General features: G+C 35.3%; 1 protein-coding gene across 16 annotated transcripts in view; it reads right to left on the reverse strand.

The window, feature by feature from the left end:
• Positions 1-239: 239 nt before the first annotated feature.
• Positions 240-21855, reverse strand: part of tbc1d1 (TBC1 (tre-2/USP6, BUB2, cdc16) domain family, member 1) — a 119688-nt gene continuing 98072 nt past the window's right edge. For all 16 annotated transcript variants that reach the window (XM_073950080.1, XM_073950072.1, XM_068217982.2 and 13 more), the window contains 6 exons: positions 21184-21345; positions 13114-13358; positions 11205-11364; positions 8202-8371; positions 3698-3874; positions 240-643 (listed from right to left, as the gene is read on the reverse strand). In XM_073950080.1, coding sequence (XP_073806181.1) covers positions 437-643; positions 3698-3874; positions 8202-8371; positions 11205-11364; positions 13114-13358; positions 21184-21345 — 1121 coding nt within the window. In that variant the 3' untranslated portion in view covers positions 240-436. The remainder of the gene's footprint in view (positions 644-3697; positions 3875-8201; positions 8372-11204; positions 11365-13113; positions 13359-21183; positions 21346-21855) is intronic.

The raw sequence follows: 21855 nt of genomic DNA on the forward strand, positions 1-21855 counted from the left end.
CACACACACACACACAGACAAACACACACACACAAAACAGGGTGCAAACATTCATCTGCAGCCTTTCGGACAGCCGATCAGTGCCTACCGGGGAGGTCAAAAAATACCTCAATTCCACGTTGAAGCCACCAAAATGACAGCAGGGAGTGTTAAAAGGAGTGTCTATTAAAAACAGTGAACCTCTATCCAAAAAGCGAACGTCAATCAAGCTCCAAGAACTAAGAAAAGGAGACTGTTCATTTGAGCTGTTTAATGTTTTGATCTTTAAGGTTGTTTTGATCAGTTCTTGTGAGGGACTGTAAAAATACAAAAACCCGACCCAGTGCACCTCACCTTAAATGGCTTGTTTAGAGGATGACGGAGCCGATGGATGTTTGATGGCAGATCTGGGAGTGTTTAATGAAGTCTAGAGTCTGTATCCTCACTGGTACACTTTTTATTGGTTGTTGTTTGTGAGGATTTGGAGGTCTGGGCAGGGGTTGCTTATGCCCAGACTGCTGAGAAGGTCTCTGAGTTTGCATACGGTCTGCTGGAGATCTGTTTGTTCCTGCTGGAGAGTCTTTACTTGTGATTGCAGCTCAGCATCTCGGTTCACAAGGCCGTCCACACGAGTCTCTAAACATCTGATTTTGGCATGGGCAACCTGATAAAGGACAATATAAAGAACATAAACAATGATGTATTAAATATTCACGTGGAATTTCTTTTACTACAAACTTTACTACACAGTGTCTGATTCTGAATTTAAACAGCTGAAAAACTATTTTAAACAAAAACCACAAAATGAACGAATACATTTGCAGTGAAACTTTTTAGAAACTGGCAAAACTATTCAAACTACTGTTAATGCTGAATTTACAAAATATAACCACATAAAATATCAAAACAAAACACAAAACAACTAACACTAGCTGTGCGTTCACAACGTAAGAGGCGAGAGCTTCAAAGTAGACGAAAGTCATTCATTTACAATGGGGGCCAGCTGCACGGTGCGTCTTTGCCGGTGTGGGCATCAAGGAGAGTTAACATCAAGTCAACTTTATGATCTATGACGTGGTCCAGCAGCAAGCAATAGTAATGTAGAAGTTCACCACTTCAGAGTATTCAAGAGAACACAGTCATTATGTTTCCACCCATAAATGGCAATTAACTTTATTCGCAAAACTGCAATATTGCATAAGCGGTGTGCGAATAAAGCAGAGTTTCCATCCAAGGAGTCAAAGAGAACAAAATCGCCACTTCCTGATTAACTGTCACCAAATATCAACAGTAAAAACAGAATTTGCTGTGGTAGGAGAAGCTGCGTGAATCTTTTCCTTATTTATTAGTTACTTGTGCCTCAGAAGATGATACAGACACGCAACAAACGTGTGGTGGCGTTTGAAGGCGTAAAACGCAGAGCACAGGCTCTCTTGACAATTCTGGAGGTAATAACTAATATAATAACACTAATACTAACTTGGTTAAGCCGCTTTAGAATCAGCAAAACAACATTTCAGATATTTTAGCGTGTTTAGCCTGCTGGTTTGTCCATTCATACACATTTTTATCATCACATGATCTTTTTTTAAATTTGCATACTGGAATTTGTTCAGTAAAAGTGTTTATATCATAGTGTATGCGCATCTTCTATTATAGAATTAAAAGTTTATCCCACTCAGTTGTGCGCATATGTTTTTTATGCACATTTTCAAAATGTATGCGCATCTTGCAGCTTCCATCAACCAATTTTTTATTTGCATATCCAAAATGCACATAAAATAGGTGGATGGAAACTAAGCTACTGTGAACTTTGGTTCCGACCATAGTTTTTCCCAAGAGTTTGATTATTGCGGCCGCCAGATTTCCAATTATTTACTATGTTTCCTTACAAGGACATACATAAGAAAAAAAAGTTACTCATGTGCATTAATCCTATACATTTATTTTTTCTTTAAAAAAACTTACGCTAAATATAAATATACGCTAAATGAATACCTGTTAATATAACAAACAAGCATAGTAATTGATATATAGGATGTTGTGTAATGGAGTTCATAAAGGCTGCATTTACACTGCATAGATCAAGAGTCTCAATTCCAATTTTTCTTCTTAGGTGGTATATATCGGATATAACCCACCTGCAATTTAAGCGGGGGGAAAAAAATCACATGGATACTGATTTACTTTAGATTCAGGCCTCGTTCATATATAGAAATTTATCTGATATGAATCAGATATGTGCCTTTATGTCTGCAAAAAAAGCAGGTAGATCGGATTTTCACTTGTAAATGCGCACAACAATAAAAATGGTAGCAAATAATGTAAACTTTGACAATTTCATTTCGGAACTGAGAACTGCATCAGTTCCAAACCTTAAACCTCATATAGAAGAAGAAAGAAAAGCTTTTATATTATCATGTAGCACAATTTAATTAATTTAAGTTGTTAACGAGAAAAAGTGAGCATGAGTGCAACATCTACCATGTAAAAAATATAAACTAATATAAAACTACTGCATAAATCACTCCATGGACATGAAATTAAAAATGCCTACTGGTTTTAAAAAGCTAAGATTAAATGAAGATGGCCAAATGAGAACATCATTCTGTCATAAACTACAGCAAAACAACTGGTCAAAAAGAAGAAGAAGAAAAAAAGCCTGTGAAAAGATTTTATGCAGGGATGGGGAAAAGAGCGCCCCGTTTTATTATGACAGCTGCCCATTAGCACATGCTCTTTTTTTCTGAGTCATAGCGTCTTTGCTGTGTGCAGTCAGTGTAAATGCAGACATCAAATATGAATCACTTTTAAAAGATGATGTAGGCAGGTATTAAAAAAAATCGGCTACTATCACAAAATTGGAATTGACAATCAAGATCTGCAGTGTTAATGTAGCCAAAAGGTCTTTACGCACTGAAGTCTGTAATTTTCGTATACGTTTCTTTTGTATTCATTTGCAAAAAAATCAGCATACACACACCTTTCACACTGGGTCTGATGCGAATTAATTAATCTATTACGATAAAGCAAGCAATGATACTTTATTCTCCTCTCTTCTCCAAAGTAAAAAAGGAAAGAGGAATAGGCTACATATTGTGTTCATCCAATATTGCACAGATAGAAAGGAGAGATCAAAGGTCTGTGCTATGATTATCTCGAAATGCAAAGTTTATTTCAGGAAATCAGTGGAATTTTTATACATTGCTTGCGAATCCTTAACATAGACTGGCAGTGCCAATAGACATTATAATAGATGGTGGCCGCATTGATGCATCGAAGCAACGTACCGAAAGCATTTCTATAATTATTACAATGTCTATAGGCTGTACGGACACAGTTTTGTCATAAAGGGTCATAAAAATGTGTAGCTCAAATGAAAGCATTCTGTATTTAGCTTTTGTGGCTCAAAACACCTCTCAAAGCGATTATTTGGGTGCGAAAAGGAAAATAAATAAATATATAAAATTTAAAAACAATTCTAAAACTAAATTTTTTATGACAGACAAAAGTTTCGGACGTAGTGTAGCAAAACGATTCACACAACGCGAGGTCGAAGTTATTTTAAAACATGCAAAAATTCGGGATGAAAATTTCAGATTTAGTGTGCAATAACCTTTAGTTAACATGATGCAATGTAAACACGTCTTTCATTTGCAAATACAAACTATATAGTGCAAATATAAAAACAGATTCTGCTGGTGTTAGTATGAGGCACCTGTAGCTCCTCTAGGAGGTCTAAGTTTTGTTGTCGGAGACTTCCATTGGTCTTCTCCAACTGGGCCGCTCGCTGGGAATGGCTAAGTGTGGAGGGACCATCCAAAAGCTCATCCTGAAGAACATGATATTCCACTTCATAGGCCTGCAGCTGCTTACTGATATCCATCTCTGACACCTACACAGAGACAAGTGCAAATATACAGGATGAGCACCAAGTCAAAGTCAAGTTGAAGCATGTTTTTTTCTGTGTGTGTGTGTGTGTGCGCGCAATTATACCTTTACAGTCTATATGATGAGACTTAACAAAAAATAAAACGTCTTTACCGATGCATGATCAAATGATGTAATGTACAAAAATCATATACCCTTAGGTGCCATTTACACTAAAATGCATACGTTTTGTTACAGTTATGCCTAGAGTTGGGTACTGAAACTAGTACTTTATCTGTGCTAAAATATTTAAGAATTAAGTATCAATAAGCTCTGGCGTAATCGATTCTACTATCAGCACTGGAGAATTATTGCTGAATTAACATTACTTACAGTAGCATAATATAACTGACCAACAATTTCTAATTTGCGATATTTGATATTCATCTGCACAGTTGACAATCTCACATGAGAAATGCTTGTGTTTTTGCCCAATAGTACAACGGCGAGCGCATTAAGTATAAAAGCCTTTACAGTTCTGGGCTGTGTGCACACACATAGCTCGCGACACAGACTTGAGCCCACACAGCTCTTAAGGTTGAGAACGAAAGAGGCGGAGAGAACCAAACGGGTTGTATTCCCGAGTGACCACAGGCAACTCCTGTTGCAGCAAACGCAACAAGTTGTTTTCTTGTATAAGCAGAAAGACAAGCAATCTGGCTAAGCATCTTTCAAAAGTGCATTAACAGCTGAAAGACAATTGAAAAGTTTTCCACTCCCTAGCTAAAGGTACATTGTTATGTTACCAGTCGATCAAATAAGGTCTCTTTAAATTAGTATAATATTACTACTTTAATAATACACATTGGGCTACATTGAAAACAGTATTTTTTTCTGAATTAGCCTAAACAAATCTTGACCATTAAAAATGCTTTTATGTATTTACAAAATTTGGTCTATGAATAGCCTAATAATAAACTATGCTTATTAAGATTTTATTTTTTTTTTGTTTTAAAGAGCTTATTTATAAAATGTTAACTCCCAAAACACCATTAACTCATTTATGTGAATGTGTTAATGAAAAATCTTACTCATTTAACTGCATTTTACAACATAAAGAGGGTATTTTCAACTGCAGGGAGCACAATAAACCAAGAAAGATCCCGACTTCTGCTAGAAAAAGCAAATGCCTGGTTATGCCTGGTGTCCTCACTACTCTGGCATCTGTGACGTGCAAAAAAATGGACCATTTTGAGAATGCTAAAGAGAGTTTTCATTTAGAAATGCTGATATTCTGTTTTGGTATAGATTGACAGATTCAATACAGTTCAATTCATCTTTATTTCTATAGCGCTTTTACAATGTAGATTGTGTCAAAGCAGCTAAACAAGGAGTTCTAGGACAGGACAAAGAAGGACAGAATTGCAAACTTTTTAAATAGGAGGTGTACAGTAGCTATCCACAATTACTCTCTGAATGATCTGATTGTTTTCTGATTCATCAAGAAAGACCCTCTCATATGATCTTTACACAAGCTGTAGACTGCAAGTATGGATGCAAGCTAAAACTATGTTTACCCAATGAATGTCTGTTTAGGCTGTATAATGTAGACGGAGACCAAACTTCTGAATCACAAGAAAAACGCAAGTTTGGACGAGGAGCATTGTCTTTCTAAAGTTTTTTAAATAAAAATGGCACTTTAGTTTGTAAGTGTGCTCTTAAAGGCCTCCTATTTTACCCCTTTTAAAGATGTAAATCAAGTCTTCCATGTCTCTAGAATGTGTCTGTAAAGTTTCAGCTCAAAATACCCATCAGATCATGTAGTATAGCCTCCAGAATCTGCCTATTTTGAGCTCAGAGCAGTGTAGCTGTTTTTGTAGCCTGCACCTTTAAATGCAAATGAGCTGGTTCTCCCCGCTCACCATTCCCACAAGCGTGTCTGCTTGTCATGCGTTATGTCAGATAAACAGCAGTCAGTGACAGAGATAGAAGCAGAAATCCAGCTCATTAGTCAAAAATACCAAGTAAGTTTATTTGATGTGTTTAATGATGCGTCACATACAAATGCAGTTACAAAGTTTGAAGTACATACAGGCGCACATGTTTAATGACACTATGCAGCTTTGGTGATTCCAGCGTTTAGGAATTACATAGCAATTTTAACTGCTTAACTTTATTACAATACACAAGGGTTAATAAAAACAGGCTGTGTGACTGGTGAGGAATGATTACCTTAAATGTACATTGGCATGCAAGTGCTAATGTTGGCATGCGTGCAACCGGTTGCCTGGCTCTGTTTCAATTGAAATAACTTTCCTCACTTTTGCAACAACATCTTTATTTATGTGTGATAATGCTGCAAGGCAGGGCAACCTGTCATTCATGACACTACATTAAAAGCAAACCACAATCATTCAACCATACAATCAATTCCTGGCCAACAAATTAAAGTCCTGCTCTGTTTTTCTTGTTTGAGAATCAGCTTGACTTGAATATTCCTCATACTGGGGAAGATGTCACATTCTTTGTACCAAAAAACAAAACTTATATCTCATTGATCATTCAAGTAATAATTCATATAGCAGTGGAACATACATGTGAACACGCTTTTCTCTGGGCTTGCTTTTTAAACATATTATTTAATCATTTTAAAAGATAAGAAATCTATACGGTGTAAAAGAAAACATAAACAGATTAAATATAATAACTATAACTGTATGTGATATTAATAATATTAATATTAATAATAACAACCGCCAGGGTTCCCACTCTTAGCCAAATGTCAAATTCTTTCAATGACTAAAACAGGCCTATATATGTTTTGTAATGGAAACAAGATGATGTTGTGTTTTAGATATTATTAAACTTCTTAGAGCTTAAATATACATTTTCAAACAATTTAATACCCATTAAGAGACCAACAATGGCTACTTAACCTTACATTTAAAAAAAGAAAGTAATAGGAACGACAGCACATAAGCGTCAATTGCTAGTGATTTACATGTTAAGTCAATGCAAAGATGCCAATAGACATCCTGTGACACAATACGCACGAATGAGGTGGCGTGAATGACACGTGAATGAAGCAGTGCTAGTTGAGCATTTTGAGCGATTGACACGCTTAACGCACGAGTCGGAAAATCTGAACTTCAGCGGACATTCGCGCCACGTTAACCAATTAAGAGCTTTCTTTGTCTTGTAGGAGTGTGATTATGATGTAGCACCTGTTGTTGATGTCCCAGGAGAAAATCCTCCTACCGACACAGATAACAGTTCATCAAACTGGGCTCGGCTCAGTCTGAAGCACAACTGAAAGCTTCCATCATTTAGGTACAGTTTCTGGAGGAGTTTATGAACTCAGCTTGATGCGTCTCTGAAAGGATCTAGTGGACTCAGACACTGCTCCAAATGAATCAATGCTATTTTTCAGCCTTCATAAAGCACATAAACACAGCTATTCTCTCAATAAAATGTTAGCCATTTAGCATCGCAGCTAGAGTCACTGGGCAGACAGAAGCCCTGCCCATGACGTGAATCCCTATTTAACATTTGATTTCTTTTTTTACCTTGTCATTATGGGGTATTGTGTGTAGAATTTTGAGGAAATAAATGAATTTAATCCATTTTGGAATAAGGCTGTAACATAAAAATGTGGAAAAAGTGAAGCACTATGAAATCTTTCTGAAAGCACTCTAATATAATATAATATAATATAATATAATATAATATAATATAATATAATATAATATAATATAATATAATATAATATAATATAATATAATATAATATAATATAATATAATATAATATAATATATATTTCATTGTCTCCTCTGAAATGCCTGTCACTTTATGAAATTATAAAAATGTCCCTGCTTTTGAAACTATATCCTACTTAAAATAAAATATCTGTAGGTTTGCCTAATGCTCTGTTTTTATACCTAACATAGTTCTCGCTGCTAAATCTTTCAATTGTTATATCAAATATCAATATCTTGGTAAATTTAGTAAAGATATTAATATGATATACCTGCATAGACACACACAAACAAACTGAACAACACCCACGCTTTACTAACTCCAACTATTATTTGTGCCAAATTCACAATCAAACTAGCACTTATGCAAAACCACATATGAAGATGAACACGGGACACACCCGAGCGCAAGTATGTGTTGATTGTGTAGGAAAAGGCAAACGTATATTGGTGTCACCGCAAAAGCACAAACAAAATCCACACCCAAATGCGCCACTGCCTTAACACTTAGAGCAAGTGAAAGTATGTTTGAGTCGTGTGTCTGTTCGGAATGAAGGTATGGCACACTCGCATTGAATCATGCACATGCACATTACCTGATTGATAGTTTTCTCCATTTGCACGAGGCCGAGGTTGGGTAAGGTTGTTTTGATGAACTCCACGATTGCCTCAAGATTGTCGTGTTGGAGAATCAGAGGTTTGTGGCTCCCGAGAAGACTCAAGGCCACTTTGAAGATGACCTCTGACCCCTGAAGAAACAGCATGTCTGGAAGACACAAAATCAATACGTACTGTCTTTAGTTTGCAAGAAGGAATCCATTTAAAGATGCAATCTCAGTGAACGTATGAATGCATTTACTATACAAATATAGTTTAGTGTGAGTTCACAAAGGAAATCAATATAACAGATGCACTGACATTGAGTTTCTTGCAGATGGTAATAAAATTATTATTTCATGTAATAGCATTTCTGTCATGAACACTCTCTGGATTTAGTACGATAATAATGTATATGTATTTGTGTTGTATTTGTACAATGTACAACATACAATGTTGATGTATTTGGTCTTGGCGTAATAGATCTGCTACGCTGCTGCTGCTTTGATTATTATGGTAGAGCAAGTACCGAGACCTGCTACTGCCAGTATATACTCAGACATGCCATTTGAGAAAAAAAAATCTGCTGATGCAAACATAACATACATGTAACTCCCATAGCACATCTAAACACAGGTGGAGCAGGGGTGGAGGAGGGTCTTTGAAAACAGCTTAAACATCATAGAATGAAGCAGAGCTTTTAAACTGATGAGGAGCAAGCTTATTGGCTGCCGAGGTAACAGCAACTAATCTCATGCACCGTATCTGCAGAAGCAGATTAGTTGACCTATCAGCTTGTACGGGCATAAAGTTTTATGCCAGAACCATCACAAACAATCCACATATACATAAACACATATAGGTATGCATATACAACCCAACATTAAAATTTCATTCAATTTGTGGATAGATTATTATTAACTAAAAATCAATTATATAAAATAACTCATGAGATGAGTAATTGTATACTTTTCCACAGATAAAAAAATAATTTGGGGAAAAAACGTGTAAATCGATTTATTTGTTTCCTATTGTTAATCATATATATTTAAATGATATAGCATAACAATACAGTCAAGACCTGTCTGGAACTACTTAAGCTATGCGATTAGTGGACAATCGTCATCAACCAATTAGAATCAAGCAAAACTTTCCAGTAGATTTGTTGAGAGCTTAGTGTATGTCTGGGTAAAGTTAAAAGAATTTCAATAGAAATGTGTATGTTTAAGAAGGCTCAAGATGGTACATGATGGTTCAACAGATTGAACTTAGCATGAAGGTCACCCTTATAATCACACCACACACACTGTCATGGAAATATGATTAAGCAAAACAAAGTTAGCGCCAGTCGCTACGCATCAGTGATTATGATTTTCATGCATAATTAACTTCTGCGTGCCCATGGAAGATAGAGAGATGCTAAGAAGGATAAAGAAAGGCAGAGAATTTGTCACTCCGATATGATAAATGGTGGACTGTTAACTGAAACCCAATCAGAATCATTTTAATTATCAATATAAACAGAGTATATATATATATATATATATATATATATATATATATATATATATATATATATATATATATATATATATATATAGCATAATAGTAACATTGAAAACAATGTTAGCACATTTAAAGTAAGTTTACAATAGAAAAAATGTGTTTTACTTTTCCCCTGGAAAAATATTAAAATTTTTTAAGCAGTCGGAAAAGATTTTTTAGTCCCCTTATTAATTTTAAGGCTGTATATGAAAAAATACAGATATCTGGACTGTTAAAACTGTGAATGTTAACGTTATCACAATTATTTAGATCAAAACAATATATATATATATATGAATAGCATTTTTATATATCATTTATTGATTTACTGCCTTATTTTTAACAAATTTGTTTGATTTAGCATTAACTTTTTTTGTTTTTTTACATTAAATTCCATTGCTTTTTTTCTTCTATTTTAGGAGTATTACAATTCATTTTTGAATATTTGTATTCAAAATTAATATATTTAATTTTACTTAACTTTTATTTCAGTTAATTACAGTTTATATATATATATATATATATATATATATATATGGTAAACCTAACAAATTAATACAAAATAAGACATTAAATCAATCAATAGTGTATAAACAATGCTAAATAAAACGTTTGTGCATCTAAAACTGTGTATTTTATTTCATAATAATCATTTATTTAATTTCAGCTTTATTCTAATCACCAAATTAAACAAAATTTTAATAAACAATACACAAATTGTGGAAATATTACAATAAATCCTGATTAACCTTCAATAAGACCACAATTCTATTTAATTTGATTCTAGTATAACCAATGTATGTAGAAAACAAAAAGGGTTTTGACAAAGAATGTGCAATTGCCGACGCCACTTAAAACGGACAAAGAAATTCAAAAACCCAGGTGCACAAATTTCTCCCTCAACCTGTAAAACCGCCCCTTCAGATGAAAATTGGTGCCAACATGCAGCATTTAGTTGCTATCTCTCTAGACAGGGTGTGTCTGTGTACGTGCAGAAATGCCTGCACCTGACAGTATATGTAAAGACACAGAGAACGAGCTCGTCTATGTGATTCATGTATCTTTCTAGACAACAAAAGAATGCCAAATATGAGCCTTCAGAAACACTTCTGTGGAAATCAAGAGAGTAGGAATCCATAACTATCTACCACAAAGACATCTGATTGGCCTGCCGATATCTGCTAACATGCTTTCATTCTTTCTTTATAAGTTTTTTTTTCATGTTTTGCTGGTGTGGCTTAGTGGTTAAACATCTGAGTTGCTAACAAAACCTGTAGGCCATTCATGAGCTGCTATTATGTCACTCTTGAGGGAGGAACTTGTCCATAGGGACTGTCCCTTAGTAAAGAAAAAAAGTGTCTAATTAAAGAAAAATGCATTGTGGTGATGAGTAATTCCAGGATCTTTTTTTCGTTCAAGTATTGGGAAAGGGTGTGTGTTTGTGAAAGTGCATTCACCGAATACTCTTGCCACAAATCCGAGCGGGAAGTGTGAGGCAAAGGCGGTGAGGAACCATGGAGCGGCGTAGAGACTGGGGCCGATCTCATAAAGCTCCAGATGTGAGTAGAGCTCCCTGTGGTAGTCGTGCAACAGACGAGACAGCTGATACATCTGAATCTGAACAAAAAGAGAAAAGAAAAACACTTACTGATAATTTTGCTGATAAGTTTTGCATAAAGAGCAACAGTATGTTTAAAAAAAAGTATTGCTAATATTTTAAGTAAAAGGGGACCTATTATGTCAAATTAGTTTTTTACATGCTGTTTGGAATCTGATGCATGTCTAATGTGTGTGAATGACCAGCCTAATACTTTAAAAAGCCGCTCTAATCCGTTTTTAAATATGCCCATAAATCATAATTATTGCCTGAAACACACAGTTCTAGATTTCCCCCTAATGTGACATCACAAGCCCTGATTCATCTGAATTAAAAAAAAAAAAGAAACCGTTACTGATAATACTACTGCAAAGAATACAAAAAAAAAGAAATAGAAAATAAAGAAAAAGAAAATGTTGCCATAAAAAGCTTCATTATGTAAAAAAAAAATGCTAATCTTTTAAAAAAAAATTTTTGTGGTGTTTGGCCACTGATGCGTGTTTAATGTGTAAATCACCAGTGTAATATGGTAAAAAACCCTACATTCCTGTTTTAAAATTACACTTATAAATCTTAAGTGTTGTCTGAAACATGAGGTTCCAGATCCCCTTATACATCACAAGTCAATATTATTAAAGTATATTAAAGTATTATTAATGCATATAAAGTATTATTAAAATGTATTATTTATTCTAAATCATAATCTCTCTATTAATACAAAGTAACCAACTCGCTAAGCCACACATCAAATCATGAAAGCAAGCCAAAAATATTCTTCCAAATTTCTTGAATTATATTTGTAGGACCAAATATGTAGTCAGATTAATTTAAATAGTCATTTTTTTTATTTACACTTTTGTTCAAAATATTTAGTGTCGGCAAAAAGTTATTGTTTTTTAAAGGCACTGCATATGCACAAATAGGCTACAATAGCTATATTTCCATCCAAAGATGCAAATTCAATTTGAGCGGAACAGGAATCTCCAAAAAAAAAAAAAAAAAAGGGAACAAAATTATCACTTCCTAATTAACTGGCACCAAATATCAACAGTAAAAATGAAGCTGCATGAATTTTTTGAATAAATGACTTGCACCTCAGAAGACGATCCCGACAGAGAATGAACGTGTGGTGGTGTTTGTAGGCGTCAGTTCAGACATTGAAGCACAGAAGCTCTTGACAGTTCTGGAGGTCATTAATAATACAATAACACTAATACTGGCATTTTAGAATGAGCAAAACAGCATTTCAGATATTTTTTGAAATGTGAAAACACATTTTTATCATCACATGATCTCTTATAACAAAATCACATGATTTTTATTTTTTAATGCGCATACTGGAATTTGTTCAGTAAAAGTGTTTCCATCGTAGTTTATGCGCATCTTTTCTTATTGAATAAAAAGTTTATCTTGCTCAGTCATGCGATCTCTTTTATGCGCATTTTCAAAAATTATTCACATCTTGGCGTGACCATTGGCGTTTAACATATCAATTAAAAAAGATTTATTGTTCCTAAAACATTAGCTAAGCAAAAAAAATTTAAATTCTTAAACCATTTATTCAACAACTTGTCATTCAGATCCATTTAACCTAAGTAAAACAATTATTCTGAATAACATACAATCATAAAGCAAACAAAAGAATAGTATTTGGCTGGTCATATGGTGTAAACATGGCATTCAACTTAAAAGAAATCTCTGATTAAACATATTTTGAGGAGCAAAACTTTCATTAGCTATACTTCATTTTTGTGCGAGTGTTACTGTACCTGCAGTATGATCATATCAGGCCTGTACTGTTTCCTGAGCCCCATGTCGTACATGAGGAATTTGAGCATGTGAAACGCGTCTTCCTCACTCATGTGGAGCAGCAAAACACCAGCCACAAAGCTCAGGCCCTGGCAGTAACCGACCTCCGGGTCCAGCAGAGAATATGCCTTCAGTAGGTTATAGAGGGAAAGCTGGCCTGCACCAAGCTGAGCGCTGAAATACGGGTGAGTGGGAAATGTACGACCTGGGAGAAGAAGAGAATCAATCATCAAATCAATTATTTTTCCCCTATTACAGTGCAGTTTGAGTAAAGCTGCTGCTGCTGTTGTTGTTGCTGATGTTGGCAAAGATGTACAGAGTAACTCGATTAATTCCTTCCGTTGCCTTTCATACCTTAAAGTTTTTAGATCTGTTACTGTGGTGGGTGTACAGTAACAATAATTTTAAATAATACATAAATGAATAAAAATACAAACAAATAAAATTGACTGAGGTACAGATATGTGCTGAAACAAAGGCACTTTGAGATCTTATGCAGACTGTAAATAAAAATAAAGGGTATTAAATCTGCAAGCAGCAATGAAAGGGACTTCGCACCCAAGGTCTCCATCGCCCTTTTTTTGCAAAGGAAGTTAAAAATATGCGACTTCCTGTTAGGTTTGAGATTTTGCTCCAAAAGACTTTTTTGTAGGTATTGGCATGGTTGATCTGTGTGCCAACTTTTTTATGTCAGCGTGAAACATAGCTCGGGGGCCATTTCACCAAATGTTTATAGCTGGCGCTTTCGAACCATATAACCCACTTCTAAAACCTGCATTTCATGAGTTTAAGACCCTCAAAATTCCTTCGTTTAGGGGCATAATAATATAAATAACAACAATAATAATAATAAAATAGGGCCTATGCACCATTGTTGCTCGATCCCTAAAAATATCTATGGTAACTAACTCAATTTTTTAAGTTGCCTTACCAGAGTATGTATGGTGAAAAGCTCTAAAATGGTTTGTAATATACTGTCATTTTTTAGAAAAAAAACTTCACATATGAACAAAAATTTTCACATTTGTTTCACACGTTCACACGTTTCTTCTTAGATTTTAATTGAATAATTAAAATTTGTGTTAGATATTACATTACACATCGTTAAACTAAACTAATTTCTTGCATTATTTTATTCTTGTGTATTACTGTACATTAAGTAATGTTAAGATCTTTTTTTCCTTAACTTATGAAAGAAACTAGATTAATAATCCATTTTGTAATGACAGTACATTGTAAAAGCACTGTATACGCACAGTATACAATCTGTATACAATATACTGTATGCTTTTTGGGTCCAAATGTATTATTTTTCCACCATGTTCTCAATAATAAGTACAAATGTGGGGGTAAAAAAAAAAGCTATTTAATCCAATTACATATTTAATATCTGTAAAATCTACATATTCTTTTTGGACAAAACAGCACAACAAAATATACACATATTTAAATAAGTGATCATTAATTCATGCTGTAGTAGTATGCCAATAGAGTGTGTGTATATGTCAACAAATATCATATATCATTAAAGATGAACATATTTCATGATGAATATATATCATTTATCAACAATATTTAACGGCTCAATATACATTACATTTCTTTCCAATTTTTATTAATATAGCCTCAAAATGTAACTTTTTAATACACAGCTAATAATACCACAGTCAAAAATTATATTATATTATATTATATTATATTATATTATATTATATTATATTATATTATATTATATTATTAAAAAAAATTGTAATATTAAATTTCATTAATATAATACTATATTGTTTATTATTATGGTTTAAATTATTAAAAACTTCTTGCTAACATTTGTTAAAACCTACTGATTTGTCATAACATTATTTTGAGCTGGTGTATAGTTACTTTTTTATTTTTCCCAAGATAATCAAAATCTAGTCCAAATTATGACAAATTATCATTTTTAGTTTTGATAATTGTAGATCTTTACTGTAGTAAGGTTAGACTATTTTAAGAGACAATACCGAAACTGGCACACACAGTAAATAGACCTTTAAAAATAAAATAGAAGCGCATTTTTGACAATTCGTGTTATTCTATTTCACATATCAACTTAAAACTTATCAATTAAAATGCATTACAATTTTACCTTAATATCTGTGCCACACTGTATATAATACAGGAGAATGCAAGGCGTGATTCAAACGTACTCGCAAGTTAAAGCAAATCTGAGAGCAGTTCCTGTGTAAACTATGTAGGCGTAAGAGGCTTTTCACACACAACATGTTATTGTGGGGGCAGCAGAGTGAAAAACCCCCTAAAGAAGCAAGGATATGAGATACATAGTCTGAAACTTGAACTACTTTTAACTTGACAAACCACACACCTTGAAATTACATTTCTGTAAGCTAATAATGACTCCTGAAGATGATAGAATAACATTAAATATACTTTTTTTTAAAATCCTCTTTCTATGCGGGCAATGTTAACTGACTGAATATATTGGGATATATATCGTTATCAGCATATGAGATGACTTACATCCTAGTATGAGAAACTTTTTCCTAATTAAAAGATACAGTCAAGCCTGAAATTATTCAAACCCCAGTAGTATAACTGTAAGTTATATGTAATAAATAAGGATGGTCTGATCAGGATTTTAGCAGACGATACTGAGTACCAATTCCTTGTCATGGTTATCAGTTAGAGTACCGATTCTGATTCTTCATGCTTTATATACCTTTGACCTTGCATAAACACAATTACCCTTTAAGTATGAGATCTCACCTTACTTAAGATAATAAATTAGGAATGTTGCATACATGTAATAGTCAGAAGCAGCTTTACAAAAAAAAAAAGAAAAAAAATGATAAGAAAAATTACAAATATTGCAATTTGGAAACATTGCTCATGTATTGTAGTGCTGCTAATGCATAACTCGGGCGCATAACACAGATGTATCTTCCTCTGCATGTAACTTGCGATCAGTTCATGAGATCGGTCAGATCAAAAGTACCGATTAAGTCGTGAAATGTGATTAACGGCTGATACCAATCTTCGGCCAACCGATAGGAGCATCCCTAGTAATAAATTTCATTGTATTTAGAAATGATTAAAAACTTCTTGCTGTTTTAGGATTGTGGCAAAGTATATCAAATTAAAATAACAATTAATTAGTATTTTTAGAAATTCACTGTCCATTCTTCTTCTAAATAAGCCTGACAAGATTTTTTTGTATATACACTATTATAGAGTGGCACTGTTTGGTACGGTTCAGTTTGGTAAACATTCTTCACTGTTTCCACTGTCAAAAGCTACTTTAAAAAGAACCGTACAGTACCACTTCTTGGTTACCAATTGCAAAGGGTACCTAGCAGGATTAAAGAGTACCAAAAGGTAGTGCTAAACGTGCAGCTGACCTTTACTTGCTCGTGAAGCTAGCCAGATTGAAAACAAAGGAACCGCCATATTTTAAATACACAGCCGAGACATTACATTGTAATACTATATGCATATAGTAACGAGCCACAGTTGACCCGAGCTCAAACAAACCTTGTCATTTTCTTGATGCACAGCCACAAAGCCAAAAAGAACAAAATCTGTCGTGTCCTGTGTTTGGACCATCTAAAAGTGCGAGTGGTTTCAGTTTCTCCAGGGAGCTCGCAATCGCTCGTGTGCACGTCTATATTTAAAATAACAAATTTCTTGAGCTCATGATAATAACATGCGCGTGATTATTGAAGCGCTTCCGACATCCAATCCTTTCAGAAAAGGACAAATGCAAGAGTGAAGCACAACAAAACAAAGGAGCGAACTGTTTCAACAATCTGAATCATGAACAAACTGCCATGTTTATCATCGCTTTTTGGACTATTATGAACTCGGAATGACGAACAGAGGTTACATGACGAACCTCACTAACAGAGGTTACATGTGCTGTTGAAGATGTAGATGAGAGGTTTGCAGTGTGCTGTGTGTAGTTTTTCTGTAATTGGTAACCTATCGGAGACTGTAAGTGTTCATAAGTGTCTGTATGTGTTCATATATGTGGCATTTATTTATTTTATATAATTGCAGATGTTACATAAGGCTATTTTGCACTGTCATTGATCTGCAGCTATAATCAAATCATGTTCAAAGAAAAGTTAGCAATGAACATTTATACACAGCTATTTATGTGTATAAAGCCTCTGTTTTGTAAGAAGTGCTTCCTGTATGATATGTGAACGACCTGTACAACTTTACTTTGACATTTCCTCGAGCTAGAATGATGGCGACTGAAAATTTCTTTCGTACACCACGCCCACTAAAAGGGTACCCTTGGTACCCTTTAGGCAGTGGAAACACAAGCCTGATAAAGGTAACCCGTACCGACCGGTACCGTACCGTACTGCACCAGTCAGTGGAAACTAATGTCATTGACCATTACACTAAATTTAATTTTAATGGGTCTTCTGCAAACATTGATAAAGTGTGTAATAGTGATTACTTTTTTGCTCAGAAAAATATGAAATTAAGCAAACATGCTGATCTATGACACACATTACAGATTTTTGACCTATATATAGGGTACATGACTGATGCAAGCACCTCTCAATATAGGAATTTGTAGTATTTCGTGGAATTGTACAGAACCTTCATGTTCCTCTCAGAGAGGGTGTCTTCCTAGAAACAATATACATTCCTATAAGATTAGGTGTCTTCCTGTGTTGTAAAGCTATCCATCTCTGTTTCTCCCTACTGTCACTATGCTGAGAGCCAGCAACACCTCCTTTTCTTTGTCTGCGCCTCCCCATTAATCTCTCCATCTTCACATCTGTCCATCTCCGTTACCGTCTCAACCACTCATTCAGCCCCAGGTTCTGCAGTCTGTTCTCTATAATAACCCAGGTAATGATCATTTTGCAAAGAATGGAGACTTTTGTGTATACTCGGATGACAATTTTTTGAAAAAATTCCAGAGCAAGCAGGAACCTGCGCAGATTTCTCTGTGTTTTTAGTTCGCAGAAAAGGTAGAATTGCTGTTTTTCAGCAAGCTAGAACATAACAGTCAGCAGACACACCAAATAACTGTCTGCTTGAGATATTCTAATGAACTGAACGTGCAGCTTAAGACATTTCTTAGAGGCACAACACCTTGGGCAATAGCAAGTGAAACACATCAAGTTGACAAGAATGAGTCTAATAAATAAATAACAATGACATAGTTAACTGATTATCTTCAAAGACATTAAATACAGATAATATAAAACACCTTATAACAACTGTTTCAAAACCTAGCGTGCTGCATTTTAAGAGCAATCTAACAGGACAATAATTTAATACAATATGCATTCCTACATTATACACTTACATTTAAGTTTGTGGTCAAGAAAAAATGCAATTATTTAAAAAATATATTATTGTTATTAGTAGTAGTAGTATTGGTATTATTATTCATTCATTCATTTTCTTGTCGGCTTAGTCCCTTTATTAATCCGGGGTCGCCACAGTGGAATGAACCGCCAACTTATCCAGCAAGTTTTTACGCAGCGAATGCCCTTCCAGCCGCAACCCATCTCTGGGAAACATCCACATACACATTCACACATACACTACGGACAATTTAGCCTACCAAATTCACCTGTACCGTATGTCTTTGGACTGTGGGGGAAACCGGAGCAGCCGGAGGAAACCCACGCGAAGGCAGGGAGAACATGCAAACTCCACACAGAAACGCCATCTGAGCCGAGGTTCGAACCAGCGACCTTCTTGCTTTGAGGCGACAGCACTACCTACTGTGCCACTGCCTCGCCTGGTATTATTATAAAATATTATATTTTTGAGTATTATTGAGGGGCGACGCTGTGGCGCAGTTGGTAGCGCTATCGCGTCACAGAAAGAAGGTCACTGGTTCGAGCCTTAGCTGGGAGTTGGCATTTCTGTGTAGAGTTTGCTTGTTTTTTCCAATAGAGTCTGGCTGCAGATTTGCACTTTCAGGCTTGCACTCTCAGGCAACCGCTCTTCCTCTGCAAGGGATGTCATTTACAATTGCCACCTGTGCATGGCTGCTTGCAGGAAAGTCCTTTAGAAATCTAACTTAAGAGTGTCCCTGAGGTAAGGGATTTCATTAAGATCGTTCCAACCAACTTCTTATCTGTCACCCTTACCCAAGTGCCTCTTTCTAAGCGTTTCACTGTAGTTTCTGGCAACATACGGTGATGGGCGCCACAGTTGCTGTAGTTACATAAACAAATCGTAATAAACCACGAATGCTTGCCTTACAACAGCTCTGCAGTAATGTTACACATCATCTGTGCCGTTTCTTTCCGTTAACCTAGTTGGGACTATCCCTTATCGAGTAAATCTTGACATTATGTTTGGAGAACCTATAAAACAGGGCTAAAATCATGTAGAGACTTTTGAAGCTGCGCTGAAACTACAATTTCGTGTGAAAAAACTCCTGCGCAGATGCGTGTATAGTAGTTTATTAATTAAATGGTTTTATTAAATTATTACAGTTCTGTGAGTCTCTCCTCTAAAACATTTTTATTTGGGTGAGAATGCTTGCATTTTAAGTGTCATTTGTTCAAGGGAGCTGATTAGGTCCCTTAAATGTTTTAAGAGGAAATGATTACTAAGGAATAAAGGGACATACTTAATGGCAGCCATAAGTTGATCTTTTTTCTTTTTTCCCCCTTGCAACCAAACTTTTACAAAGGGTACCCTTAATCATAACTGTGGAAGAATACTTTGTGTGTCTTTATACACCTGATAGTTCATACAAATATAATGAACTATATAAATATAATGCTAGTATAAATGTTAATAGTAGCCTGCTTTGGTAAATTTACATTAAAGCATTATAATCATATAATGAAAACACAAACTGCTTTACGGGGGGTGGGGGAGATCTGTCATGGTATACAATTAAAGTACCCAGAATTCTTAGATTCTTAGAGTTATTTGACAACGTCGTCACTGGCAACACAAATGAACTGGAAACTTACTTTTGATTTATTTGTGTCGATTGCAAGTGACGTGACAGGAGAGTGCAGGTGTTGATTGTAAATGACATCACCTGCATAGGAAGTGTGGGTGCCTAAGAGTGCAAGTCTGAAGCCAGACCCTTCACGTTCTCCCCGTGTTCGCGTGGGTTTCCTCCGGGTGCTCCGGTTTCCAAAAACCAAAGACCAAAGTCCAAAGACATGCGGTATAGGTGAATTGGGTAAACTAAATTGTCCATAGTGTGTGTGAATGAGAATGTATAGATGTTTCCCAGTGATGGGTTGCAGCTGGAAGGGCATCTGCTTTGTAAAAATTATGCTGGATGAGTTGGCGGTTCATTCCACTATGGCGACCCCTGATTAATAAAGAGACTAAGCCAAAAAGAAAATGAATAAATTAATAAAAATCAAGTTTTTTTAAAAAATTCTAGTTGTTTGTTTATTCATTTGTTTTCATTAACTATGATAACCTTAGTTTGTAAGCAATTTAAGCATCACACATAAGACATATGAATGTTCGCTACTACTAAGTTTGGAAGCAGACTACAATTTCGAATTATTTAAATTAACAATAATAGAACAATTATTCCAGAGTTGGATTAAATTGAACCAAAGTGTAAACACACCCTTATGGTAATGATACACATAGCAAGATATGGAGCAATGTTGCCAGGTAATACTGAAGTGACTGGCTACTTTTCTACTGAGAATGGGCAATATGACTGAATCTGTATCTCATTAGTTGTCCTGAATCTCACCTGGTTGCCCAATGATGGCTTTGCCTGACAACATTGCTCGAAAATTGTGACCAGTGATCATCATCAGCATTAGAATATTGATTACTGTTAGCATAGTAAGATTTAGGTCATGTTAAATGATATTGCACTCATGCATCAAATCTCTTGTGCATTTCATATAAGCAGCCGGTAATTGTCCATCCAGCATATGTTTCCTAATAAGAGCAGACTTAAACATTTACTTATGAGGTTCGGTTTTAGTTAGATGGTGCCTATGTAAACTGTCTCGCTAGGTTTTTGGCACACACTCTATTGTGTTCATAATACTAACCCAAGTCAATGAGGATGGCATGCTGCTGGGATGTGAGCTGCTTCAGTAGCTCTTTGTAAGGAGTGTCATTGTTTGGTGGTTTGGCACTGGGCACCTCCTGCCTCAGCAAATACTGCTCAGAGAGAAACTTCCAGATCTCTCCTCGATGCTGACGAGGAACGCCTGAAAGAGTAAGAGAGAGAGGGAGGACAAACAAAAAGAAGAGGAGAAAGAGAGCGTTTCATTTAAGGATCTTCACTGAAGCTTGGAATTGTTTACATGCCTTGAGCAGAAGACCACGGTTCAGGAGGGTGTGTGATCAGTAGTGTGTGATCTCATCTGACATAAAGATGGATGTCCATAAAATCGCTTGAAGAGGACAAAGTCAACACTGGCAACGACTGACGTAAAGCCTTAGCATGCATCACTGCAAACCCCGCCCCATTCACACACCTCTGAAAGAGTCACGCACAAACACCACAAATCCAAAAACCAACTATAGGCTTAAAACATGTTTCCTGGTGTAATTTCTGTGGCACCAATCAAAACTGCAAACACTCATAAAACACAATTCAGTATGATAATCAGTGTGCAAATAAATTACACACTATTCATCGCAATAGCATGACAAACTCTGTGTACGTGAGTGTTGTTGCAAATGCCACAGATGTACTGAACTTGAACGGAGTGTGT

This window comes from Danio rerio, chromosome 1 (genome assembly GCF_049306965.1).
Source record: "Danio rerio strain Tuebingen ecotype United States chromosome 1, GRCz12tu, whole genome shotgun sequence".
Lineage (NCBI taxonomy): Eukaryota > Metazoa > Chordata > Actinopteri > Cypriniformes > Danionidae > Danio > Danio rerio.